The 26,301-nt window shown below is 55.9% G+C and overlaps 2 protein-coding genes across 9 annotated transcripts in view; both read left to right on the top strand.

Annotated features, from left to right (window-relative positions):
- ITGB2 (integrin subunit beta 2) overlaps positions 1-6,203 on the top strand; it is a 28,531-nt gene extending 22,328 nt beyond the window's left edge. For 7 of the 8 annotated variants that reach the window (XM_081027625.1, XM_081027626.1, XM_081027624.1 and 4 more), the window contains 7 exons: positions 529-669; positions 2,273-2,472; positions 2,544-2,788; positions 2,940-3,159; positions 3,530-3,759; positions 5,357-5,523; positions 5,717-6,203. In XM_081027625.1, the coding sequence (XP_080883751.1) occupies positions 529-669; positions 2,273-2,472; positions 2,544-2,788; positions 2,940-3,159; positions 3,530-3,759; positions 5,357-5,523; positions 5,717-5,779 (1,266 nt within the window). In that variant the 3' untranslated portion in view covers positions 5,780-6,203. The remainder of the gene's footprint in view (positions 1-528; positions 670-2,272; positions 2,473-2,543; positions 2,789-2,939; positions 3,160-3,529; positions 3,760-5,356; positions 5,524-5,716) is intronic. The other variant, XM_081027630.1, reaches the window with a different exon arrangement.
- A 6,878-nt stretch (positions 6,204-13,081) lies between these two features.
- The window catches only part of PTTG1IP (PTTG1 interacting protein), a 19,655-nt gene continuing 6,435 nt past the window's right edge, over positions 13,082-26,301 (top strand). The window contains exons 1-3 of the mRNA XM_081070707.1: positions 13,082-13,216; positions 19,829-19,881; positions 23,348-23,456. Coding sequence (XP_080926833.1) covers positions 13,099-13,216; positions 19,829-19,881; positions 23,348-23,456 — 280 coding nt within the window. The 5' untranslated portion in view covers positions 13,082-13,098. The remainder of the gene's footprint in view (positions 13,217-19,828; positions 19,882-23,347; positions 23,457-26,301) is intronic.

The raw sequence follows: 26,301 nt of genomic DNA, 5'->3' as shown, positions 1-26,301 counted from the left end.
CAGACACTGCCTGTGGGTGTTCCCATCTTTGCATGGGTGGTGCTGCCATCGTTGGCTCATTCTCCAACCTGTGCCCCTCTCTCTGTGTCCATCGCTCTCTGTCTCTCTGTCTCTCTCTCTCTCTCTCTTTCTCTCTCTCTCTCTCTCTCTCGCTTTCCTTTTCTCTGTCTCGCCCTTCTTTCTTCATCTCTCTGACTGTCTCTCTCCGTCTCTTTCTCACTCAGTTTTCCAGCTCCTCCCTGTGCCAGTTATTGGGAATTCAGTGGCAAGTGGGGTGAAGCCCCTGCTGCCGTGGGTTGTGGTCTGCCTCCATGTCATCCCCTCTTGGCCTGTCTTCAGGGCAAGGCCGTGGCAGGGGGAGCCCCACGGCCCCTGCGCGGGGCACAGGACCGGGCACCTACCCCGCTCTCCGTGTGCGTGTGGGCAGAGCGAGGGGATGAGAAACGGGAGGTGTGTAGGCCATCACCAGTTGAGGCCTGAGGGCAGCAGGGAAGCCCTCCCTGACCGGCAGCCGCTCTTTGTCTGCAGAAACTCTCCTCCAGAGTCTTCCTGGAGCACAGCACCCTCCCCGCCACCCTGAAAGTCACCTATGACTCCTTCTGCAGTAATGGAGAATCGCAGGTGAACCAGCCCAGAGGGGACTGTGATGGCGTCCAGATCAACGTCCCGGTGAGTTCCATCCCAACAGCCTGGAAGCTTCTCTCCCAGTGACAGGGAGAAGCAAGTGCACCCTGGCAAAGGGGCAGGAGCCAAGGTCCACCCATGGTCCAGTTCCCGTCCTTTAAAATCCTCTCTGAGGCCAAACACTACTCGAGGACGTTTCCGTCTTACGTGTTGAGGGCGGAAGCAGGTGGTGCCCTCCACAGGCATGCACAGGGCATCTACCTACCACCCCAGAAGATGCCCCCAGGGTGGACGGAATAACTGCAGGATGACAGCGCCTCCTGGGAGCAGACGCTGGAACAGCGAGTCCCGGAAAAGAAGGGCGTTCCTTCCACACCCACACGTCTGGGTTGCTGGTTTTCCTGATTTTTTTTATTTTTTATTTTTTATTTTTTGCTTTTTGAGCGACATTAAAGCATGGGCCAGCAGATGCTTAGAAATAAATACTGAGTTATTTTTCCTAATATTTTAAATGTATCGTGACCATAGCAATTACATTTTCCCTGTCTCAGGTTGTGAACTAACATTCAGTAAAATACTTGCTTTGATTGCATTTTTAAATATGAGATCGGAATTCCTTCAAACATGTCACTGAATGTTGTCTGTGAACTTACACCGAACTATCTCCGCCTCATGCTGGGTGATCCACGAGGGAACTTATTCAACCTTGTGGTCGGCCAACTGCTTATACATACATTCTTCCTGATGTTTCTGCCCTGTGTTAATGTACCACGTGGAAATTCATTTAAATTGACTTGGTGTGCGCCTTGCTCTTGACAAGCTGGCCCAGCCCTCTTTGGGGCTTAGTGGGGGCATGCCCGTCAGGTGTGTGTGTGGCTGGTGGGGCCTCTGTCCCACTGGGTCCTCTTGGGCGTGATCTTGACCATTTATTCAGGGTCAGAACACGACTCTGCATCCAGGACCTAGGGCCTCGTGTGAGATTTGGGCACCTTAGCGTGCCGGATTTAGGGACCAAACATACGTGCTTTAGAAAGTCACTTTAAGATCTTTTCTTTTTAAGATTTTATTGGGGAAGGGGAACAGGACTTTATTGGGGAACAGTGTGTACTTCCAGGACTTTTTCCAAGTCAAGTTGTTGTCCTTTCAATCTTAGTTGTGCAGGGCGCAGCTCAGCTCCAGGTGCAGTTGCTGTTGCTAGTTGCAGGGGGCGCTGCCCACCATCCCTTGCGGGAGTCGAGGAATCGAACCAGCAACCTTGTGGTTGAGAGCCCACTGGCCCATGTGGGAATCGAACCGGTGGCCTTCGGCGTTAGGAGCATGGAGCTCCAACCACCTGAGCCACCGGGCCAGCCCTTAAGATCCTTTTTTAATGCCCGTGTGATGGGCAATATTCGAAGACCAGGCCAGAGATGGCAGGTGCGGGAAGCACCATGGGCCTGCTGCCACCATGTTCCATGTCTCCTTCTGACTTCCTCATCTCAAGTCCCAAGTTCTGGAGAAACCCGGAGTGTTCCGTGTCCTTACCATCCCCCCACCTCCATCCACTCCCTCCATCAACCCCTGAGAGGCTTGCGCCCTCCATGCCTGGGAGCTGGGGTGTTGACCTTGGTGTCCTGGCCTTGGCTGAGCCCCGCCATTCCCTTCTCAGATCACCTTCCAGGTGAAGGTCACAGCCACAGAGTGCATACAGGAGCAGTCGTTTGTCATCCGGGCGCTGGGCTTCACGGACACAGTGACTGTGCGTGTCCTTCCGCAGTGCGAATGCCGGTGCCGGGACGTGAGCCGGGACATGAGCCCGAACCGCAGCACCTGCAGCAACAAAGGCTCCCTGGAGTGTGGCATCTGCAGGTGAGGTGGCTGCCCCCCGTCCCCCTGCAGGCACCCCATGCCATGCCCTGACCTGTGTCCCTCCGGCCCAGGTGCGACGCTGGCTACATTGGGAAGAATTGTGAGTGCCAGACTCAGGGCCGCAGCAGCCAGGAGCTGGAGGGAAGCTGTCGCAAAGACAACAATTCCATCACTTGCTCGGGGCTGGGGGATTGCATCTGCGGGCAGTGTCTGTGCCACACGAGTGACGTGCCCAATAAGAGGATCTTTGGGCAGTTCTGCCAATGTGACAATATCAACTGCGAGCGCTATGATGGGAAAATCTGCGGGGGTGATGGTGAGTGCCCGGTGGGTGGGGCAGAGTGGCCCGTGAGGACAGATGGACCTCCAGCAGCAGGTCTGGGCCTGGGCCCTGCTGAGCAGAGTCCCAGGTCAGAGGGTCTGGGGGACGTTGGGGGTGACTCTGCAGTGGCCTTGCTGTCTTCCAGATCGGGGGGAATGCTTCTGTGGCAAGTGCCTCTGCAAACCTGGCTTCGAGGGCTCGGCCTGCCAGTGCGAGCAGTCCACTAAAGGCTGCCGGAACTCGCGGGGAGTCGTGTGCAGTGGCCGTGGCCAGTGCCGCTGCAACGTGTGTGAGTGCGACCTAGGCTACCAGCCGCCCTTTTGCGAGGAGTGCCAGGGCTGCCCATCGCCCTGTGGCCAGTACATGTGAGTGAGTGCTCCCCTGGCTGGACCCATCCTGGTACTCTCATGAGCGCCCCGTGCAAACCCTCTGCCTGCCCAAGGCCCCGAGAGGGCACGGGGCTTCCTGTGGGCTGCCGTCCTCCAGCTTAGGAGGTCATTGGCTGCCTTGGGCCCCATCTGTCAAGCTTCTATGTCCCAGAGTCCCTGCCCCCCTCATGCCCAGGAGCACCCCCTCCTACCCTGGCCACACAGGCAGCAGGGATCAGCCCCCTAGGTGCCCAGACACCAGCATACCCTCCCACCCTCACACATCCTGTCTCACACCTTCTCGCACGCTCTCTTGCACCATTTCACTCCCTCTTGCACATGCGCTCACGCTGGGGCTCCTCCACAGCTCCTGTGCCGAGTGCCTGAAATTCGACAAGGGCCCCTTTGGGAAGAACTGCAGCATGGAGTGCCAGAGCCTGAAGCTGCTGAGTGAGCCCCACAAGGCAGGTCGGTTCAGCACCCCCAAGCAGACCCGGAGGTGTAAGGAGCGTGACTCGGAAGGCTGCTGGGTGACCTACACCTTGTGGCAGCAGGATGGGAGGGACGGATACGACATCCACGTGGACGAGGCCAGAGGTGAGGCCCCACGGGCATGACGCGGCAGCCAGGCCTCGGGTGATGGTGAGCCTGCTGTGTAGGCCGGGCCTGTCCCTGCGGGAGGCGGGCACCCAGGACCCTGGCCCTCTCCTCCAGTCCTGGCCTCGCCTGAGACGGGTGACAGGCAGTGCGTGGCTTGTGCTCTGGCTCGAGGGGACGCGACCCCACCAGAGGGGCCGCACGGCCCAGGTGATCACTGGGGGATGCGGACTGAGGCCTGGAGTCCCGCGTGTCAGAGCTGGGCCAGGGGCAGCTGTGTGGCTGTGGACACTGCGCATGCTCGAGCTCGGCCCTGACGAGGGGTCCCAGGGCCCGGGGATCCCAGGCACTGCCTTTTCCAAGCGCTGCTCCCTGTCGGTTTGCTGGGCTCCGGGAACACCCTGGGCCCAGCAGTGTCCAGACATGGACATGCCAACCCTGTCTTCACGGGGTTTATGTGCCAGGGGGGTGGGACCCCTCTACCAACACGTCAGAACACCAGCGCTGAGGTGGGGGCGGGGTGGACGCTGCAGCTGGGGACATAGGGTGCAAAGCTGATGGCAGGAGTTGCTTCCGGAGGTCAGAGGTCAGAAGGTCTCTGGGAGGAGGACACGTTGAAGTTCAGACCAGAGGAAGAGAATGACCAGACATGGGGTTAGGGTGTGCAGTTGGAGGCACTGGGTGCTGAGTCCTGGGGAGAATTCGGGTCTCTTTCCAAACGTAGCACGACACCCTTAGCAGGACTTCAGGAGAGCGAGCGACACACCTGAAGTGTGTTTTCAAAACCTGGACAAAGACCCAGGAAGGGCCGGGTGGGCACACACCTGGGAAGGGGCTGCTCGAGGTCCAGGCACTGAAACTCAGAGGTGGATGGGGTGGGCTGGGCTGGGTCTTGGGCACAGCAAGGACCAGAGTAGGCACTGCCCTTGGATGGAACACAGGGAAGGAATTAGGAGGAGCAGGGGACAGGTGCAGGATCCACAGGCCCTAGCAGGTGGGGGGAGGGCAGGTAGGGACGTTTTGAGGAGGTACATTGAGTGACAATACAGCATGTGTGGGACATAGGGACTTAGGGTAAATAGACCCCCATGGAATGACTAACGGCTTTAGACAAGGAGCGCGGGGAGCCCACAAACTCTCAGAGAAGCTTGGGACACAGCACAGGGCTGGGAGGCCTGGCACCGGGTGATCACACCATGCGTGGGCCAGCCGTCCACCGGGGCCCTTGCAGGACTGAGTCCTGCTCCCAGCCCCCCTCCCCACAATGGGAGCCCTCCCAGGGGCCTGGAGAGCACAGCCTGTCCACAGCCATGTCCCGTCCACTCTCTCTCCTGGTTAGCTGGCAATCTGGGCCCCTTTGTCCCTGTAAACAAGAGTCCTCACAATTTCACTTGGAACTGCAGAACCTGGCCTTGTCCCCAGCCCTGCCCCTCCCTGGCTGGGGGCCGGGCCAGCCGGTTGGCTCACACCTGTGTCTGTGAGCCTGGCAGCGGGGAAGCTTCCACCTGAGCCCCGTGCAGTGACCCAGGCCGGGGGCACACCTGGGGCCTGGTAGTCGTGCAGGGCCTGACGCTCGTTTATGGCTTCCTCACCTCAGAGTGTCCGGTGGGCCCCAACGTTGCTGCCATCGTGGGAGGCACCGTGGCGGGAGTCGTGCTGATTGGTGTCTTCCTGCTGGTCATCTGGAAAGCCTTGACCCACATCAGCGACCTCAGGGAGTACAAGCGCTTCGAGAAGGAGAAGCTCAAGTCTCAGTGGAACAATGTGAGTGGCTGTCCCTGGGAAGCCAGGCAGCTGGTCCCTCCGATCCACCCCTGTGTGACCTCCACAGCTGCCCACCTGCCCCCTCCCCTAGAGTGTCCCCTGCTGTGCGCAAGCCCTGTCAACCTGGTTAGAACTGCGGGCTCCTGCCTCCTCCCTCCCTGCTCTCACAAGTCCCGTTGGCTTTTCTCACCAGGATAATCCCCTTTTCAAGAGTGCCACCACGACAGTCATGAACCCTAAGTTTGCTGAGAGTTAGAGGCGCTTCATGAGGACAGAGCTGTCTGAACCAGCCAGATGGGGGCACCCCCAAACCACATCTCCTTCATCAGGCCAACCCTACCCTGCCCGCAGACTTGGCTTTCAACGCCTGGCAATTTTAGCCATTGATGGAAAATGTACAGTTTCTTCTACCCTCGAAATGTCCAGCTGATTCTTTGCACTTGTCAGGAGAAGCAGCCTCCCTTTTTACATGTACAACCTTTGATAGACTTGAAAAAGGGATTGCTTGAGTCTGATGAGGTTAGATACATGTTTTCCTGTGTAAAAATGAGGATGGCGGTGTGATTAAAGGTGTTAAAAACGTATTTATATTTGTATTTTTCAGGGTATAAAATCACATCCATTGGTTATACTGGTCTCCAATCATATGTAGAAAAAGTAATAAACTTCCTTGGAAGCTGAGCTCTGTGTGCTACGTCCCCCGCTCCCTGCTCTTGTCATACTTGGAGGGTCCACGTGACTTGTGGGGGCTCCTCGCTTTACTTTCTTGTCTCCTTCCTCACCTGTTGGCCCTCTGGGTCCTAGTTCCTGCTCCACATCTAAGCAGCTTTCAGAAGACATGGGGAGCCCCACCAAGGGGGAGCCCTTGTGGAGCCTGATCACTGAGAGCAAGCTTTGAAATGGGCGTCCTCACCTGTTCTCCAGTGTCTACACCTGCTCTTGGGGAGTGGGGCAGTGGGAGGCAGGCTGAGAGTTTAGAGTGAGTGACTTCTCACGGACCCCTCACGGGAGGACCTGGAAGCCATGGCTGACCAAGTGCCACTCAGCCGAGTGGAGTGAACCAGCTGAGTCTTGTGTAATTACTGTAATTACCACACACGGCCTTATCCGCGTGTGAGAACCAGGCATGTGAGCGCTGGACAATCGGCATCATGTCAGCAGTGTGCGTGTGGCCGGTGAGAGCCGTGAGGGTGGGAGTCCTGGGGTCCCTGGGGAAAGGAACAGGGTCCAAGACCCTGACTTCCTCTGCACCCACGCAGTGCCTGCTGTCTCATCTCCATGTTGCCCGGATGTGAGAGGTGACAGGTGTGGATAGTGGTGTGTATTGTGAATCCACATTCTCGTACGTAAACACTTCAGGTGATGCTTGCCCTAACTATCCCCCTGGAAACATATAGTTCTCTATTACAATCCCAGCATAACTCTTGATTCAAAAACGTCCATTCGTTCAAAAAGTACGAATGGGGCACAGCTATGTGCCAGTCAACAGGAAGAAAAAGTGGGCAAACACGATACATTCCCTGTTCTCACCCATGTGTGTGTGACCAGTATAAAGTTACAAACGACATGTGCTGGGGAGGGAGACACATGACATGCAGAAACCAAACTCAGTCCCTCGCCCATGAACTTCAGCTCCTAGGAGCTCCCACTGCTGATCGTCCTGCTGCCTGCCCTCCTCCTCGGGGTCACGAGGGGTGACCGCTGTGTGTGTGTCTTGGGGTGGGGTTGGGAGGGCTCCTATCTGCCCAGCTCAGAGCTGCTCTGACATCAACATTGCTAAGCCATATTTAGGCCAGGAGCAGAAGGTTTATCTTAAAAGCCATCTTGTCTTGATCCTGTCTTGCTTTATCTCCTAGGGGCCTGTGAACTGCAGGCCTGGGCCAGGGTGTGGAGCTGGAGGTCTGGGGCCTGCCCTGAAACCCTTTGTCATTGAAGGGGGAACAGCCTTGCTTACCCCCTCCTATAAAATTCCACACTCCTCTTTGCTCCGGGAAGTTATGATCTTTTCCCTCTGCTCTCCCCTGACCTCCCGCTGCTCAGACACTCCAAATAAATTCTAACAGACCAGTCTTGGTCTCCCACAACTCATTCTTTCGGCCGTGCCTAACAATTTGGTGGCCCTTACGGGGAGCCGCCTTCATCTACCCTTTGGCGGACGACTTAGGTAAGTCTTCCCTCTCTCACCTCTGACTCGGTCAGATTTGCCCTCCACCGGACCTGAGATAACCGACAGCGGGACGCCCTGCCATTCTCCCCTGTCCGGGTGATTAAGAGAGTCTAGACTTTCCCTCCGTTTGCCCCCCATTCCCTTCCTTCATTACTACGGGCTCTGGCTCCTCCTCTTACCCCAGGGACTCACTGCACTTGGGGGTCCTTTTGGACCACGTTAAGAGAGGACTTTACCCTGTTTTAGAGGCTAAACACCTGATTTCCTTTTCAACCGTGGCCTGGCCACAATATAAGCTTGATAACGGCGAACACTGGCCGCCTACCGGAACTCTTGACCTTGATATTCTCCGAGATTTCGACAACCTCCTCTGCTGGCAGGGTAAATGGAGCGAGGTCCCCTCCCTCCTGGCTTTCTTGGAGCTGCCAAGGGACTTGTCCCATTTCCCACCTAAGGGCGAATCACGGCTCTTCTTCTCCCTCTGCTCTGGACGCAGATTTTTCCCTCCTCCCGACCCCCGCTAGTTCAAATCCCCCCATCTTATCAACCTGCTGCCTGCGTGTCACCACCCGATACTTCCTCCACTGCTGCCCCGCCTGCTCCCGACCTTTCTTCCCCTCCTCATATCTGATCTGGGGAAACTTATGCACCCCCAGCCACCCAGATGCCTCTCAGGGAAGTGGCAGGCGCTGAAGGCCCTGTTAGGGTCCATGTCCCTTTCTTGATGACGGACCTGAGTCAGACTGAATCTAAGCTAGGCTCCTTTTCTTCTGATCCCTCCCGCTTTACTAAAGAGTTCGAATACCTCACCCTTAGCTATGACCTTACTTGGTGGGACATCTATATTATTCTCTCCGCATGTACTAAGTCTGATGAAAAGGATCGTATCGTTCGAAAAGCTAGGGAAATAGCAGACTCCATGCATCATCAAAATAATAGCACCTATATCCCTGGCGAGACAGCCGTTCCTACCCAGGATCCTAGCTGGAATTACCAGACTCACTCCCAGCCCAATCCCGACCACCTAAAGAGAGACCATGTGGTTAATTGTTTCCTTCAGGGCATGAAGCAGCCATTTAGAAAGCTGTCAATTATGAAAAAGTTAGGGAAATCTACCAGGACTGCCATAAGAACCCAGCTGTTTTTCTCTCCCGCCTTTCAGAGGCCCTTTAAACCTACACTAACATCCTGACTCTCCGGATGGCAGATGCATTTCATCTCTCACTTGGCCCCTGATATTCACAGGAAGCTTCAGAAACTAGAGAAGGGTCCTCACAACCCCACAAGAAGATCTTTTAGAACTGGCCTTTAAAGTCTTCAACAATCAAGATAAGGAGAGTAGACAGGCCCACATACAGGCCTTACAGATGGCAGCCGCAGCAGTTTCCCAGGCTGTTAGGCCGGTTCGGCCTCAAAGGAAAGAACTGGGACCCCAATCCTCTGAGCAGCCTAATCAACCAGGTGCCTGCTTTAAATGTGGCTTCCTGGGACACTGGAGCCGCTCTTGCCATAATGCAAGGCCTCCTACTAAGCCTTGCACCCTATGCAGCCGTGGTGGCCACTGGAAGTCGGATTGCTCTTGAGCCCCTCAAGGCTCAGGAACATCCACTTTCTGGCCCCAGCCAAACACTACGCCTGCCACAGCACCAGCAGATGGAACTAAACTTTCCCTCCTGGGGATCCTCGGCTCCAATGAAGAATGAAGGGGCCCGGTCTCGTCATTGGCCTCCACCTCTGCCATACGCATGATGGAACCACAGGTAACTCTCCTAGTTGTCAGTAAGGCCATTTCTTCTAGACACGGGGGACACTTACTCAGCACTCCCCGAGTTTTCAGGCAAACTCCCTCTCTCGTCTCGATTGTGGGGTCGATGGGATACTTTCTCACCCCATGGCTACCCCATCCCTTTTATGTTTTATGTTCTCTAGAGGAACACCCTTTTAAGATTCTCCGCTCTGCTTTTTCCCCTTACTTCTGTTATACATTGCAGGGACCACCAAAGGGGCCTTGTTGTTGATAGCGAGGCACGCCAGGTGGCCCTCCTCAGCAATCCAGAGCCTGTTATTAGTCAGGGAGCCATTTGGGAGGGTCCCTGGCTCACCTCTGCCAGAAAATAAGCCCTATGATCCACGCCCGCCCTCCCTATTGCCCTTGCTCACCTCTGTGCTGCCCCCCCTTCCCCCCTCCATCTTTCCTCAGCCTGTTTTGCTACCCTTACTCAGGTACGTCTTCCCACTGTCACCCTCTGACTCAGTCAGATTTGCCATCTGATACAAGACCTAGCGCCAGGCCTGATGGTGTCCCGGGGCCAGGCCCCGGGGTCAGCCGTCGGCAGGGACGCCTGCCCCGGTCTGCACCCTTCCCTTCCACCGGACCTGAGGAAACCGACAGGGGGATGCCTGCCATTTTCCCTTGTCCTCTGGATGATTAAGAGGGTCTAGAATTGACCTCCATTTGCCCCCTATCCTTTCCCTCACCCTTCTCTACTATCTCCCTGCCCCTGGACACGGGGACTGGGAAGACGGTTTTTAAAAATTAATGCCTCTTGCATTTTAGCTGACTAATTGCTCTCTAATCCAAGCTCTGAACTCTTCCCTCCAGGACGAGTTTTCCTTGAGGGTTCATTTGGGAAGTAACCCACCCCTTTGCAGTTACAGAAGACTGACCACTGCCCCTTTTCCTAAGAATAGTTTTAAAACCCAGAGGAGGAATTTGTGAAGCCATATTTAGGCCAGGAGCAGAAACCTTATCTTAGGCCATCTTGTCTTGATCCTGTCTTCCTTTATCTCCTAGCGGCCTGTGATCAGCGGTCAGGAGGTCAGGACAGCGACCTGGGCCAGGGTGTGGAGCTGGAGGGCTTGGTCATGTCCTGGAACCCTTTGTCAACGAAAATCCCCTGAGTATTAAAGGAGAAACAGCCTTGTTTACCCCCCTCCTATAAAACTCCCTCCCCCTCTTTGATCTTTTCCCTCTGCTCTAGCCTGACCTTCCACAGCTCAAACATGCCAAATACATTCTAATAGACCAATTTTGGTCTCCTGAGACTCATTCCTCTGTCTGTGCCTAACAAACATCCTTTCCTGCCTGTTCTCTCAGAGACCTCAGTGTGTCTCCCCGTCTGACCTAACTCAGTCGTCCTATCCTGGGCCTCAAGCCTCTCCCTCTGCAGTGGGACACAGCCTGCCCAGGCTGCCACCTTGGTCCCTGTCACCCTGGCAGTCACCTAGCATCACTCATACCCCACTCAGATGAATGGCCTCTTCATAAACAAGCGTATTTGAAACAGACTAGCCAAAGACTAACCCTTTCCCACATTAGTGGTGCCACGTCCTCTCATGCCTAGGAAAAGAATCAGGCTTTATTGTATCTACCCAAACTGTTCAAACGCAACCAAACACGATGGAATTGCTTTCAGGCAATGTTGGGCTGCAGGTCATCCTTGCCTCTCCCCGTAAATGCTGGTGGCTCGACACAGTCTTGACCCGCCCCTTGAATACCCCCTTGCAGGTGAGCCCATCCTCACATGTGGTCTGCACGGCCACAGTCCCCACTCTCGACTCAGGTCCCAAACCCCTGCAGATGCCCCCATCCGATGTGGCACAGGCATGTTTCCCCAAATTGCTCTCTTTCCCCTGGGTCACCTCGGTGGGGTAAGAGGTCTTCTGGATGTCGACGTAACAATGTCCAAAGCTGTAGAGAATTTTTAGAGTTTAGTTAAGCCAACTGAGCCATCTGGCTGCCCCACATAGTATCTTATTAAGCCCTGGCTCTGTTGTCTGTCCAAAAGTTAAGTTCCCTTTTAGAAATTTAGTTCTTTAAAAGTCAGAAAAGGAGTATAGAGGTAGTATTTGTTGTTTTCTAAGGAGCCAGGAAAGGAGGCATTCATTGCCTTTTTTCTGAAGTCGAGCTCATGGATGGGGTACACTCTAGGAGTGAGCGTTACATTTCTGAAAAGAGGCACACCAGCATCTCTTCTAAATGTCTTTCCTTTATTCTAATTGCTAAATGAATGTCTCCTGGATTGTGAGCCTCCACAACTGCTGTTTCTGATAAATTTAGATCATTCTAAACAATTTCATTTACTGGCAGTCTCAAAATTAGGCTCCTTTAAGATTTCTAGGGGGTCTGCTAAGTTTGGGTCTCATCCCGCTGTTCTGATCTCTCGGTGGTGACATCATCGGGTTTACTCAGAAACGTTGCTGAATTTATGACAAAGTAGCATTTGATGAATGGTGATGTCCACATTGTTGTTCTCATTTATATCCCTAGGAAGATACTCCGATTAGCTGGACTCGTCAACGAAAGCCCAGATTTACTATTGGATTATCTCTAATTCTGTCCCTTCTCTTCTTTCTCTCAGTAGCATTGTAGGTTAAGAGGACACTGAATTCTGGTTCGTGCCAGGGAGCAAGAGCTCAGATGGTCTGCTGAATGGCAGTTTCACCTTTCTTTTTACACTTTTGGAATCGAGGGAATGTAGAGTTTACGGGAAGGCGGGAGACAGCCAGGCGGGGGAAATCTGTGACTGGATGACAGGATGGGTGCCAAGATCACGTGCTCCCTTGAGGGTGTTTGCCTCCCAGGGGTCTGAAAAGAGGACTGCTCTGGGATACTTCAAAGGCGTGCGAAGAGCAATGACACACACGAGACTGTGTCATGATGTGTGTAACGTGTGCAATGAACACACAGGAACACTGCCAGGGCTGGCTGACGGCGAGGACAACGTTCCATCAGGGCAGCCCGACCCCGGGGCCAGGCTGCCGGCCAGGACCTGCCCAGACGGGAGCTGGGCATCGGCTCAGGCCGTCGGCTTCCCTGCGCTCAGTGATCTGATACCGAGCCCCGCTTTCCTTCTCGGGGGTGGGGAGAGGGGCGTGTGCGTGCGGGTGACCGGCCCGGGCTCAGGGTGCTCGGGGCCTGCGGAGAAGGGCCTGCGGAGTCGGCATGAACGGCCGTCAGGGAACTGGGGTCTTGCAGGCCGGCGTCCGTCCAAGCGCGTTTGCCCAGGCCCCGCGGGGACCAACCTAGGAGGGGCTGCGACACAGTCAGTCCCTGGGCCCACCTTTCGGGACCACCATTTCAGGGTCCAAACGCCACCCACAGCCGCGCAGGCGTATGAAAAGGCAGCGACTCCATCACTGCCCGGTTCTTCCGGCCACACGGGCGCACTCAGGGACCGCAGCCCCGGCGCGGCGTCGCCTGCAGCCGCGCAGGCGCACTGAGCCTCGCCCCGGCCGCGCCGGGAGGCGGGGGAGAGCGGGGGGCGGGGCGACGGCGCGGGGGCGGGGCGACGGCGCGGGGGCGGGGCGGGGCGGGGCGAGCTGCGGCCGGCGGCGGCCCACTTCCGGCGCGCCGCTCTTCCGGGCAGTCGCCGCCTGGCTGGAGCTCCACGGCCTGTCCAGCCGCCATGGGGTCCGGCGGGGCTCGCGCGCCCACGGTGCGCTGGGGACGGCTCGGCGGCGCCGCGCTGCTGCTGCTGCCGCTGCTCCTGTCGGCCGCCGCGGAGCGGCAGGCGCCCGGGACGGGTGAGCACGGCGCGGGGGGCTGGGTCACAGCTGCGTGGGTCGGGCCGCGGACGGCGGGCGCCCGGAGGGGCCAGGCCCGCCCTTTGTTTGGGTCCCGCCCGGGGCCCGGTGCCGGGGGTCGGCGCGCCGCTCCGCCCTGCGCGACCCTCGCCTCCGCGAACGGCCGTGGGCGGCGGCCTCGGACACGGGCCGCGAGCTGAGCGCTGCTCGGTGGCGCCGCCGGCCTCGGGTCGGGGACGGACTGTCGCCCGCCCGGGTCCGCACTCCCGGCTGCAGGCCCGTTCTCGCCCGCGGTTCCGCCGTGTCGTCGGCCGGCCGGCCGGGCCCCGGGGCCGCCGCGGGCTCAGTGCTGCCCGCCGTGGGGAGCCGGGGGCCTGGGCGGGCCGCCACGCGAGCTCCGGGGCGGCCCAGACGTGCGGGAACGGGGTCCGGCGGGGCGGCCTCTCGCGGGCGAGTGCGGGGCACGCGCGGCCTCGGGGCCTGGCGGCGGCGCCGGCTGCTGCACTGCTTCTGGCTGCGTGTGCAGCTCCGACGTCCCTGTGGCCACTCGTGGGAAACGGAGCCCGGGGCAGGCCGCCCAGTCAGCCTCACACCCTCCCCAGGACAGCTGACCGCGGCCCCGCCGCAGGAACCTGCATCTTTGCCAGCGGCTGCCCGGCGCCCACAGCCGCTTTCCTCTGTGACCTCACTCCCGGAGGCCTCGTCCAGCGCGGGCCCTGAGTTTCCAGTCCGCCGCCACGCGTCCTTGGCCGTGCGTTGCTGACGTTTGTGAACAGCAGTCCACTTGCCCTGCAAAGGGCACTTTTGGTCTCAGTTGAGTCCTGAGCAGAGCCGGGGAGTGAGCCCTTTGCAGCAAACAGCGTGGCTGGCTCTCTGCCCAGAGTTTATGCGCACACAGGTGTGCGCGAGGAAACACCCTGAAGCGTGCTTGACCACTCTGCTTTCCTGCCGTCCTGGGCGCTGAAGCCCCCGAGACCCCACGTGCAGTGTGTGGGCATGGCCTCGTGGGTTGGGAATCCAACCAGAGCTGTCATTTCAGTATTTTGGGGGAAAACAGCTCCTTCTCTAGCCACATGGCGTCCTCTGACTGTCCAGCCCCTTGGAAGCCCGAAGCCGCTCTGCTTGGCTTTAGCTCATAGCGATGCACCCCACGTCCTGGGTGGGTGGTGATTTTCTCGTCATCATCACCCTAAAGGGGAGGAATGGTGTCGGGCTGAGGTGCTGTTCACTGCCCAGGTGCCCTTGGGGTCTGCGTTGTCCTTTGCCTGGAGAGGGCACTGTTACAGCACTGAGGGCCCCTTCCCACAGAGTGTGCTTAGCGGGAGGTTTCCCCTGCTTGTCATACCACAGGAATGTGACTATGCTCTTTAAGACACTGTCTTCCTTGTAAGGAATTTAGTCAGGGTTCTCCAGAGAAGCAGAACCAGAAGAGCTGTATAGAGAGCTGTTAAGAGGGATTGGCTCACGTGACTATGGAGGCTGGCGGGTCCCAGACTCTGCCGTCTGCCCGCTGGAGGCCCAGGACAGTCAGTGGTGGAGGACCAGGGAGCCGATGGCATAAGTCCCAGCCCAGTGCACGCGCCTGGGAATCAGGAGTGCCGCTGTCCCAGGGCAGAAGATGAAAGTCCCAGCTCAAGCAGGGAGAGCAACTCTGTCCCCTCTGCTTGTTTGTTCTGTTGGGCCCCTCAACGCACTGGGTGATGCCCATGGCATCGGGAAGGCTGGCCTGCTTTACTCAATCTACCCATCCACACACCAGTCTCTTCTGGAAACGCCCTCACAGACACACCCAGTGTAATGTTTTACCAGCTATCAGCCGTCCCATAGCCCAGCCAAGGTGACACATAAAATTAACCCGCACAGGTGTGTGAATTCCAAGAATACATCACACCAATGCAAAACCAACAATTCCTAATGTATCCTTGTGTGCTTAGGTTGTGAGCCCACGAGGCATTGAGAAGCTTGAGAGCAGTATTTATTACGCTGAAGAAGCCTGCGTGGGCTTTTGGACCCCACTTATACTGTGCACGGGGTCAGACCCGGCCTGAGTCTCATTTTTGCATCTGGGGAAGACGACCCCTCAAAGGACCTCAGCCGGGTGTCCTGTGGGAGGGTCCAAAGGAGCTTCGCGGGGGCCGCCCAACTGCTCCTGACAGTGAGGGCTGGGTGTGGAGGGCTCTGCAGTCCTGCCTCCCACGTCTCCTCGATTGTGGTACAGGTGTTACCGTGTGCGCCCTTGGTGCATGGTTTTAACATACTCCAGTCGCTCCGAGATAGAAGGTGACCAGGGCTTCTCTGTGTGAGTGAATGTTCCACCCTTGTCTCTTGGGAAATGGACAGTGTGGGCAGGGTGCTCGGCCTGTGTCGTGTGCAGCGGGCACAGTGTCCAAATAGGGACTTGTCCTGCCACTGAGGGGCTCGGCCCCCCTGCAGCCCTCGGCCTGTTGTGTGACACATGCACCAGGAACAATATTCTTATTCATTTCCTTATTTACAAAACATCTCTTTCCATATGCTGGTGTGTGTCCTTTTGTACCTAATCAACTGACTCACCCGAAACTTTAGGCAAGAACTCAAAAGTGGGTCATGGGTTAGTGTATCCCACAGATGAACCTCCTTTCTTTCTTTCCCTCTCTCTCTCTCTCTCTCTCTCTCTCTCTTTCTTTCTTTCTCTCTCTTCCTTTCTTTCCTTTCTTTCTTTCTTTCTCCTTCCTTCCTTCCTTCCTTCCTTCCTTCCTTCCTTCCTTCCTTCCTTCCTTCCTTCCTTCCTTCCTTCCTTCCTTCCTTCCTTCCTTCTGTCTTTTAACTTCCAAAGTGAATGAGACTTAAAGTTCTCTAATCCTTGATAAGTAGGATCTTAGTTGAAGACCTTCCGTCATCGAACTCAGAAGTTAGGACATTTCCATTCAGCATCAGCCATAAGACACACAGGGCAGTTTTGTCCTTTGGCTGTGTGCACAGGGTTTTCTGTACCCCGTGATGAGATGAGGGAAGGAAGCCCACCCTCCATCCCGTCTCTGAAGCAGCACGAGGTGAGCGTCTTGTCCTTTCCTGCTGTGCGAGATGATGGGGTGTTTCCTGGGGCGAGCAGAATGCCCTGCCCAGCTCTGAGCTTGTTTCTGCCTGTGCTGGAAACCTGCCCTGTTAGGGCCACGTGCGTGTGCGTGCGTGCGGGGCACAGGAGGGCGCTGGGCAGTGCCCGGGCCCTCACCTCCCATGCCTCTTCGTTGACTCACACTGGCCCATCGTCAGCGGCCCTGGGGTGAATGAGGTTTATGGTGTGCACTTTGGAGCTTAGTTTTTGGGTTTACAGAAGGAAGACCAGTTATCAAGAAGACTTTAAAAATGAAAATCCCTATGAAAAAGTCCCTGTACCTCATCTCCCCTGCTTGCCGTGGCCCCTTAGGCCCAATGAGGAGTTTTCCGAGGGACCTGAGAGTGGGTGCTGGGCAGTGGGGCAGGTTTCCCCGGCCCCTGCTGCTGCGAAGGCGAAGGGACCTCCCGCTTCGCCCTCGGGTCCCCGGCTTGGCCACGTTTGCTTTGCCCTGTCTGCTTGTTACTGATGTGACCAGACCGTTTGAGAGTAAGTCGTGATGTGGCCCTTCAGCCCTCAATTCTTCAGGGTTCTCTCCTGAGAACGAGGGCTTCTTCACATAACAGGCACCTGACGACCCGGACATGGACGGTTACAGTGCAGTGTGAGACCTGCCTACTTGGTGTAACATACAGCTCCGTGTGCACCAGCCATGCCCGGAGTGCCCTGTGACCCCTCCCATCCCCGTGCAGGCTCCCGCAGGGCCTCGGTGACAGTCTCTCTTAATCTGCGTTCCTCTGAGTACTCCTCAGCCGCCTGTGTGTCTAGACAGTCGCTTTGTGGCAGGGTCCTCAGTTTGCTCTCCTCTGGCTTCCTCTGATTCCGTCAACTGCTTGGTGACTGTCCTCACCCCAGCAGGCACCTGCTGTCACTTTGTCAGGGGGTCACAGGTTACCCTCGAAGCTATTTTATCCCTTTTCAGTGCCATTTTCTTGTCATAAGTGATAATTAAACTGGCACAGTGGTCTTGATGCCCGTTTTCTATGATGGGTGCAAAGTGAAAACTTCTACCTTTGCTGGTTGCCTTCTCTGTCTTTCATGTCAGTATGAAGTCGCGGACAATTCAAGAGGCACGGTCTGTTACCGTCATTCACTTTGGTGTTTGAAACATCCCAGCTTGACAGGGAGGTCCCCCCTCTAAGCTGGCTTCTGGGCCCTGTTACTATTTCCCCATCAGTTTGTGCCACTTTCAGGCACAGCAAGCTGCCCAGGGCTGGTCTTGTCCTTTCTCTGCCCCCGTTCTGGACTCCGCTGTTTGTCCGAGGAGCCCTGGTTCCTTTTAGTGGGGAGCAGTGTCTAGAAATCAAGGCCTGGCCCACACGTGCCCCTGCTACCGTGTGCTGCCCTTTCTGGGCCCGTGGCGGACAGGCTTCCCCAACACCCTGGGGGCTTCACCGTCCCGCCCCCGTTGCCTGTCCGTTCTCCCACGGTGCCAGGGCGTCAGGACCTCTTAAATGGCAATGGTGCTGTGCTTACCAGAGTGCCACTGTCACCCTGCCTCTCTCAGCAGTGCTTTGAGAAACCGAGGCATTTCAGGGCTTGTCACTTTTCTTTACCTTTTGGGGCTGAATAAAATCTGCTGTTCTGAGCACTTAAAATAGTTTAAAATAAGCTCCAACCGTAAAGCTAAGAGCACACCATTGAAGGTGCTGAAGAGTAGTATTCAATAATACAATAACGCAGAATAATACACGACAGGGTGGCCTTTCTCATTTCATCTCAAATAAAATGGGATTTTTATTTGGAGGAATACAATTTAGAAGAAATAGACTCTGAATAGAAGACTCAACCATTTCACAGTAAGCCCCAGTTAGCAAATACAGTGAGTAAAAGTTGTAACTTGAAGCTAACGCTCTTTTTCCTACATTTTATTGTGAAACTACTCAAACACACAACGAAGTTGGATAGTGGAGTGAACACTCGTGTTTCCGACACTCATGTTTTGGCCTTTGCATTTGGTTGTAGCCCATCCATCCAGGAGGCCACCAGACCGACCCTGCCATGAGTGCACTTTGAATGTCCAGACACCATGCTCTGTCCCCAGCACTTCCCTGTATGTGTCGCTAACTACAGGTCCACCTTTGTCTTTTCCCGAGAAAAGGTGTAGATGCAGTGACGTGCAGGAATCCTGAGTGGGCTACTGGGTGAGTGACGAGACCCACTCCCCTGAAAGTCCCAGGCCTTCCCTGCGAGAGGCGGGGAGCCTTTACTGGGATCAGTAAGAAGAGCTGTTCGGGCAGCGTGGTTCAGGCAGAGCCATGGCCACCGGAGGAGGAGACAAAGGCTGGGGTGCTGACGACAAGGGCCGGGGGACGGTTCCATCGTAGAAGGAAGGCCGTTGTGAGTGCAGGTGACAGCACAGTGACACGGGTTCTAAGAGCGTCTTTAACGTCCAGTCCCGGAGTCGTAATGGCGGCTTTCCTGTTACCCTTGCAAGCAGCTCTTAGAGACACAAGCTGCTCAGACCCAGTGCAAGGGATGTTTTGTGCTGTTTTAACTTTCCAAGGTTTGAGGAGTGAGACGGGCCAGGCAGCTCCTCGGGGACGGCAGCCCCGCTCCGTTTTCAGGCGGCTCCGTTGACACTGTTTACAGAGTGGCCCATGTCTTACGTATGTAGAGCACTACTTCTGGTGGCTGAAGTGTCCCATTGTGTGCCGTACCAGTTTGTCCATCTGTCTGTACATGGACAACCTGAGCTGTTGGCAGCTTTGGGCTTTATGAATAAAGTTGCTGTGAACACTCCTGGACGAGTCTTCCTGTGGATGTACGTTCCAGTTTCTCTGGGTACGGGACCTAAGAGCGCAGTTGCTGTGTGCCAGGCCTTGGCTCAGCGCGGAGCCATTGGGCCCGGCCACCGCACTGTCCGAGAGCTCGCGCTGCTCGGGAGCCTGCGTGGCACTGAGTGTGTCAGTCTTTGGGATGTTAGCCTTTCTGGTGAGTGTGGAGTGTATCTCATTAGGGTTTTAACTTGCAATTCCCTGGGCCCCCCGAGTTTGTGCACAGAGCCCTTTGCAGTGTGTGTGTGTCTTACGGGTGATTGTAGCTGCCTCGCAGTACTGGAAGTGCTTTATTTGGTCCCTCATTCTGACTTCTGGTTAGCGTCTCAGGGCGAATGGCAGTGTGGGTTTGACCGCCTCCTGGAGGCCCCGGGCTCTGCAGGGTTGGAGCTGGCTTCTCCCGTGGGTGCCGGGAGCAGGTGCCTGTCTGCGGGGGGCTGCCAGGGCTCCGGAGCCTGACTTTACTCATGTGGGCCAGGCATTGCTGTGGCCTTTGGTTCCAAAGACAGTGTCCGCTGCTGAGCCAGTAGCCTCAGCCAACTGGTGGGCTGCCATCCCGCCCCGTGGCTTGCCTCCTCCGAGGGTTTGCTGAGCCACCTTTCCCGGAAGACCCCTGCAGGCAGGACTGCGTGTGCTGTTCCCATGTCTTCTATGGCATCCAGAGAGGACCCCCCCCTCCCCGCCCTCCTGGCTGATTCTCACACGTGACTCTCAGTGACTCGTTTCTTCTTTTCTCCACAGCTTGTTCTCAGAACACAAACAGAACCTGTGAAGAGTGTCTGAAAAATGTCTCTGTAAGTAGCACATGGGTCAGCACGTGACCTGCAAGCAGACCCAGTTTTATGGCCCGTGGGTCGCTGGTGTGTCATGGCTCCGCTGCTGGGGGTGTTTTCATGGTGGGACTGGGTGTTGTTCTAGCCTTTCTGAGGCTTATCGAGCTGTCCACAGAGGCTGTGGGTACCACCTGAGCACCATCAGCATGCATATTAATTCCTGAGACAGGTGTAGGGCTATAAAAGTGTGCGCAGGGCCCCCCAAGGTGCAGATGGGGTGCAGGGGAGCGGGAGCACTGCTAATCGCTGACTGGTAACCTGTGCCAGGGCCTCATGCTGCTGCCATTAGACTCTTAGAGGCCTGTGGAGTCCCTATTGGCACCCTGTCTTGCACACAGTGGAAGTACCCAGGGATGAGGGTTCGCTCTCTAAGAAGAGCGGGGAGTCCTGGGATCTTACGTGGGCGTTTACAGCTGGCCGTCAGGGAGAAGTAGAGAGTGACACTGGGGAGCTTACCACCGTATTGGGCTCGTCAGAGGACTTGTGGGGACTGTGCTGTTTGTTAGGGGCCTGCTGCCACCCTTCTTGGCAGCCCCCATGCAGCCGCCCTGGCTTCCCCAACAGCCCCTATGCAGCAGCCCTGCGACTGCGAGTGTCGCCCATTTCAGCACAGTGCTGCCCCGACAACACGAGGGAAACTGGCCCGGGCTGGGGGTGGCTGGGAGAAAAATACCTCTGCAGGGCCTCAGCCTGGGGTTCTGGGGGAGGCCCCCGCTCCTGTCGAGCATTCTGCCTGTGTTAGAACTACACAGCAGTGGGGTTTCACGACACGAGACATGTCACGAAAGATGTTATCAGACAGCTTCTGCCATAAGATGCTGCCACGTTTTTAAAAATCACCCATACCCATGTGGCAGTGTTGTAGGCCCCAGACACACCTTGTGGGTCATACTTCTGCCGATGAAGCTGGAAAGGAGCTTGTTTCAGGTATTGCCATTGACAACACTGACCTGGCTCAGGTGGCCCAGGTCCCCACGTGGCTCTGGTCCTCACAGCAGCATTTTCTCAGTGGTGCTTCTTTTCAGTGTGTATTTTCCGTTGGAAGTCATTTCAGCCAAGAAAGTGGGCTGGAGTCCACGTGACTTTGCAGTTCCCAAAGCACCTTTGACATTGTCCTGTTTAAGTGTCGCCTCTTGGTTGGGGGGGCGGTATCGTACATGAGGGACGTATCCAGATCACGGTGGGGTGAGTACTTCCCCTGAAGGTCTGACCCCCACTCTGAACCGAGGCAGGTTCGGTCAGAATTTCATCCATGTGCGTGTGGATGAAAATGAGGAGTTGGCCCGCGCCTGCGAATCCGAGGATGTACAGAAGTTTCTGGAAGGGTGTGCAGTGCCTGGGAGGCCTGACAGGAGCCTGAGTAGGCTAGAAGGGAGGCCGGGGGCACGCTATGTGTCCTTTTGGTGTCACTTGAATTGCTGAGCATGTGCATATGACTTCATTAGGCTGACAAACAAAACACCCACAACACCAGCTCAGAGGAGAACTCCATGGCTGTGGGTAAAGCTGTTGTAGAAAAATAGGACAGCAGGAATTTAAAACTTGAGCTGTTTGAAAATGGAGGATTTGCCAAAAATTGTTAAGCCAGGACAAAACCGCTGAAATGCATAACAGTCTCCAACATCCAGACTGAAAGAGTTGTTTTTTAAAGATTTTATTGGCTAAGGGGAACAGGACTTTATTGGGAAACAGAGTGTATTTCCAGGATTTTATTGGGGAACAGTGTGTTTTTCCCAGGGCCTATCAGCTCCAAGTCAAGTTGTGCTTAGTTGTGGAGGGCCGCCAGCTCAGCTCCAAGTCCAGTTGCCATGTTCAGTCTTAGTTGCGGGGGGCGCAGCCCACCACCATCCCTTGCAGGAGTTGAACCGGCAACCTTGTGGTTGAGAGGACGCGCTCCAACCAACTGAGCCACCGTGCCGCCCCTCTGGCAGCTCATTGTCTTCATTCTAGTAGTGGACGGCTTAGCTCACTGGCCCATGTGGGAATCAAACCAGCAACCCTGTTGCTAAGAGCTCACGCTCCAACCAACTGAGCCACCTGTCCGCCTCTGAAAGGGTTTTATTGCTGTAGGTTAAGTACTCTCTGAACCATTGTAAACACAGCACGCTAATGTGGACGTTACATAAATAGGCTTGGGGAAGACATTCACCCTAACCTGGGACAGAAAACCACTGTGACTTTCCGTCTCATTAAAAACTGCAAGGAGGGGCCGGCCCGGTGGCTCAGGTGGTTAGAGCTCTGTGCTCCTAACTGCAGGCTGCCGGTTCGATTCCCACATGGGCCAGTGGGCTCTCAACCACAAGGTTGCCGGTTCAACTCCTCGAGTCCCGCAAGGGATGGTGGGCAGCGCCCCCTGCAACTAGGATTGAACACGGCACCTTGAGCTGAGCTGCTGCTGAGCTCCTGGATGGCTCAGTTGGTTGGAGCGTGTCCTCTCAACCACAAGGTTGCCGGTTCAACTCCCGCAAGGGATGGTGGGCTGTGCCCCCAGCAACTAGCAACGACAACTGGACCTGGAGCTGGAGCTGTGCCCTCCACAACTAAGATTGAAAGGACAACAACTTGACTTGGAAAAAAGTCCTGGAAATACACACTGTTCCCCAATCAAGTCCTGTTCCCCTTCCCCAATAAATGCAAGGAAAACTGTTCCCTTCAAGGTATAAACTAACAAGCCCAGTCCTGACCTGCGCGAGCAGGTTTCTTCAGGCTGAGTGCCAGCTCTGGGCTCCCCTTCGCTGCGGTGGAGGCCATCCCTCCCCGAGCTGCCTCCCTGACGTTGGGGGCCTGAGCACCTGTGAGGGCCCACCTCTGAGGTCCAGCACCTTTGAGCTCACTTGCATCGTCTTTAGGACGGCCGAAGGGGAGTCTGCTCACCCAGGCACGTGTAGAGGTCATAGGGGGGCTCTATGTGGTGACCTCGGCTACAGAAGGCCACCACCAGGTGCTTAGTGGGCTCTTTCCGTGTCACATGAGACGCCTGCCTTCCTGCAGGCCGGCCGATGGACACCTGAGTGTGTTGGGAGGAGGTGTTGCGGAAGGGAACGGGGTGAGAGGGCAGTTTCTCTTGCTCAGGGTAGGCCTCCTGGAGAGGGTTAGGGAGCCACCTGTGTGGGGAGGAACGTTCCAGGCTCTCAAGAAGGCCGTGCAAAGGCCCTGGCCAGGGAGCCAGCTGGCATCTCTCAGGATCAGCATGGAGGTCGCGTGGGTGTTCAGGGTGCCTAAGAGAAGAGGTTTGAGTAACATGGGCCTTGGTGGGCGAGAGGGTGTTGAGTGCTGTTTGGGGATGGGGGCCCAGGCCATTACCGTCCCCGAGGGTGAGCGGGTGGGTGGCTGGTGGTACAGGTGGTGTGGGGTTGGGACCCGAGCAGTCTGGTTCTGCGTGTCTTCCTTGGAGTTCTAGCGCTCATCCAATGTCCGTCTCTTTCAGTGTCTTTGGTGCAACACGGATAATGCATGCCTCGATTACCCAGTGACAAAGATCTTGCCTCCTGCTTCTCTGTGTAAGCTGAGCTCTGCACGCTGGGGCGTGTGCTGGGGTAAGTCCGCATTTTCACTGGCTTCTTGCAGAATCAGTGCCATCTTGAGAATTTTGGTAGTGCTCAGTTACCCTCAGCTGCTACGAGGTGCTCTCCCAGTAGTTGTGTGATGCTCCCAGCGGGCAGTCGGGGGTGTGGGAAAGCCAGCGCGGCCCCAGGGAGTCTGGAGCGCAGGCAGGCCGTCTCCATAGCTGCGCACTGGGTCTCTCCGGTCCGGCAGTCGGGCGGGTGGGTGCAGGGCTGCCTCGGGGGTGACTCCACACCTCCCTGGTGACTCCTCGCGCTGTCGGCAGGGCGGCCCCGCTCAGCGTCAGCGCATGCCTACCTTTTCTCATGTCCCTTTGTCTGCATGCGGTTGGTGTAACGGGTGTTCTTTCCTTGGGAAGGTGGCCCTTTGTGTGATCCAAACTGGTTCCTAGTTTGCCTTTTACACTTGTTTGCGGTGTGTTGCTATGTGGATCTCGTTTTTACATAGTTGGATTTATCAGTCCTTTCTTCTGCGGCTTCCGGTTTGGGGTCATGCGGAAGCCACCTTCTTACGCTGCTAAAGGAGCCATCGTTCTCTTGGGGCTCTTTGATGCTTCAGCTTGTGTGTGTGCTTCCGGCACATGCCTGCAGCTTACTCCTGATCTGTCTAATTGATTTCCATCTTAGAATCCATCAGCCTCCGTCGGAAATGCTCACTTCCAGTGTCGAGGCCCCGGGACCCACTCGTGTGTGTGGTTGTGGGGTGCCAGCAGTGTGGGCGTACACAGGTGTGCAGAGGCACACGCACATGCACTCGTCATGCCGGCCCAGCCAGCCGTGGTCTCTGCTGCCCTCGTACCGAAGGGCCTTGCTGACCGAAGGGCCTTGCTGGGCTTCCTGCCCTCTGCTCCTGCGTGATGGCTGTCTTCCTGTGGAGCCTCTCGCTGCCCCAGAGACGCTCCTGGCAGGGCTCGGGCATGCTGAGCAGAGCTGTTTAAGGTGAAGTGGGACTCCTAATGGGGTGCACGCATGGTAGGTCCCCCGCCCCCTGCAGACTGCAGTGTGCACCGCACACGTGCACACACGGGATCGCTGCCTCAAGCACACGCTGACGTCCAGCCTTGGGAGGTGTGCAAGCGCTGTGCCCGCGTGGCTACAGGCCATGTGGGCGTCCCAGTTGTCGCATGTCCCTGCTGGTACGTGGTTACCCTCCTCATAGCCTGTCTGGGGGGTGGGAGGATCGTCTCCCTGGTGTCTGAGGCTGGTGTTCCAGGTGGTGGGTGTTTTTGAGAATTCTCTTGTGAAATGAAAGTACTACCCTAGAGCTGTGGGGACATCGGACAGCGGAGATCCACAGCAGTTTCTTTGTCGCATGTAGTCCCAGTCTCGGGGAGGGGGACACAGGAATGGGCCAGGGGCTGTAGGAGGAGGCTTGGTCGTAATGAGAGGGTGCAGTGCCCCGGTCCTGAGAGAAGATGTGATCACTGGAGCGATTCCACAGGCTGGCAGGAGCTGACGCCTTCCACCCGGAGATAAGCAGGAGCTGCCTGCTCCCCACGGTGAGGACGGTGGTTTGGCCAGGACCCTGCCCGTGGGAACAGGTTGGGAGGGGACTGGTGGTCGTGCCGTTGGAGGCCCTCCTTTTTCAGCAGGTGTCGGGGCACACTTGACAGTGAATGTAGGCCTGGCACCACACGTGCTTTCCACCCTTACAATTCAGGGTCATTTTGTCCAGTGTGGGCAGCACGGTTACGGGTTCAGTGGTGATGCCCTGACCTGTGTGTGTGTTTTGAGAGAAACGAGGTCTTGGCTGTTTTGAGCCTTTGTCCAGAAGCAAGTGGCACTGCCGCCATCGGGCATCCCTCCTTCCTTCAGCGTCAGAGTCGCTGTGTGGGGTTCACGGGGAAAGGAGCCCATGGTTCTCTTTCCTGTTAGGACGGGATTTCTGTTCTTATTTGTAACTGATTTCAGCGGCTAATTAGGAAAGCTGTTTGAGGGAAGGAAGATTTTAGAGCCAGCCATCTTACTGATCTCATTGGTTTTTAACATTGATTTTTCTAGATTCCTCTAGTCAGAAGTTACGCCATCTGCTAGTGACGGTCTCCTTTGTAACTAAACCCCTTAGTACGATTTCTTGCAATTCACATGAGTCAGCCTCAAGGCATTTGATTGCCGTCACTCCTCTTTTTTCTTTCGTTCTTTCTTTTTTTCCTTCCTTTCTTTTTAAGAATTCTGATCTTTATTTTGTTTATTTATTTATTTTTGGGGGGGAATATTGGGGAACAGTGTGTTTTTCCAGGACCCATCAGCTCCAAGTCAAGTTGTCGTTCTCAGTCTAGTTGTGGAGGGTGCAACTCACTGGCCCTGTGGGAATCGAACTGGAGACGTTGGTGTTATGAGCACCGCGCTCCAACCTATGGAGCCACCTGGCCACCCCGTGAATTCTGATCTTTATTTTACATGTTTTTCAGTATTATTTCCTAGAGGGTAATATAGTTTTCTGCTCCAAGTTTATATTTAGCAAGTGTTTGCTAAACATTTGTTAATTCAATAAGTGGATGTTTTAAAATACTTCATCAAATTCCCTTGTAAGTGTTTGCTTCGCAGTTGTATTACCGTCTTTTTTTGGCTGAGTTGTGGCCTCCAAAATTTAACCCCCAGTACCTCAGAATGTGATTGTAGTTGGGTATTTAAAGGTAAAATTAGGTCGTTAGGATGGGCCTTCATCTAATATGACGTGTATCCTTAGAAGAATAGGAGGTAAGTGAAGACACAGGGAAAAGATGGCGGTCTGCAAGCCAAGGAGAGAGACCTGGGAAGAAACCAACTGCCTGCTGTCTTCATCTCAGACTTCTAGCCTCCAGACCTGTGTCACGCC

This window comes from Rhinolophus hipposideros, assembly GCF_964194185.1.
Source record: "Rhinolophus hipposideros genome assembly, chromosome: 2".
Lineage (NCBI taxonomy): Eukaryota > Metazoa > Chordata > Mammalia > Chiroptera > Rhinolophidae > Rhinolophus > Rhinolophus hipposideros.
This window is presented reverse-complemented; position numbering and strand designations above follow the sequence as displayed.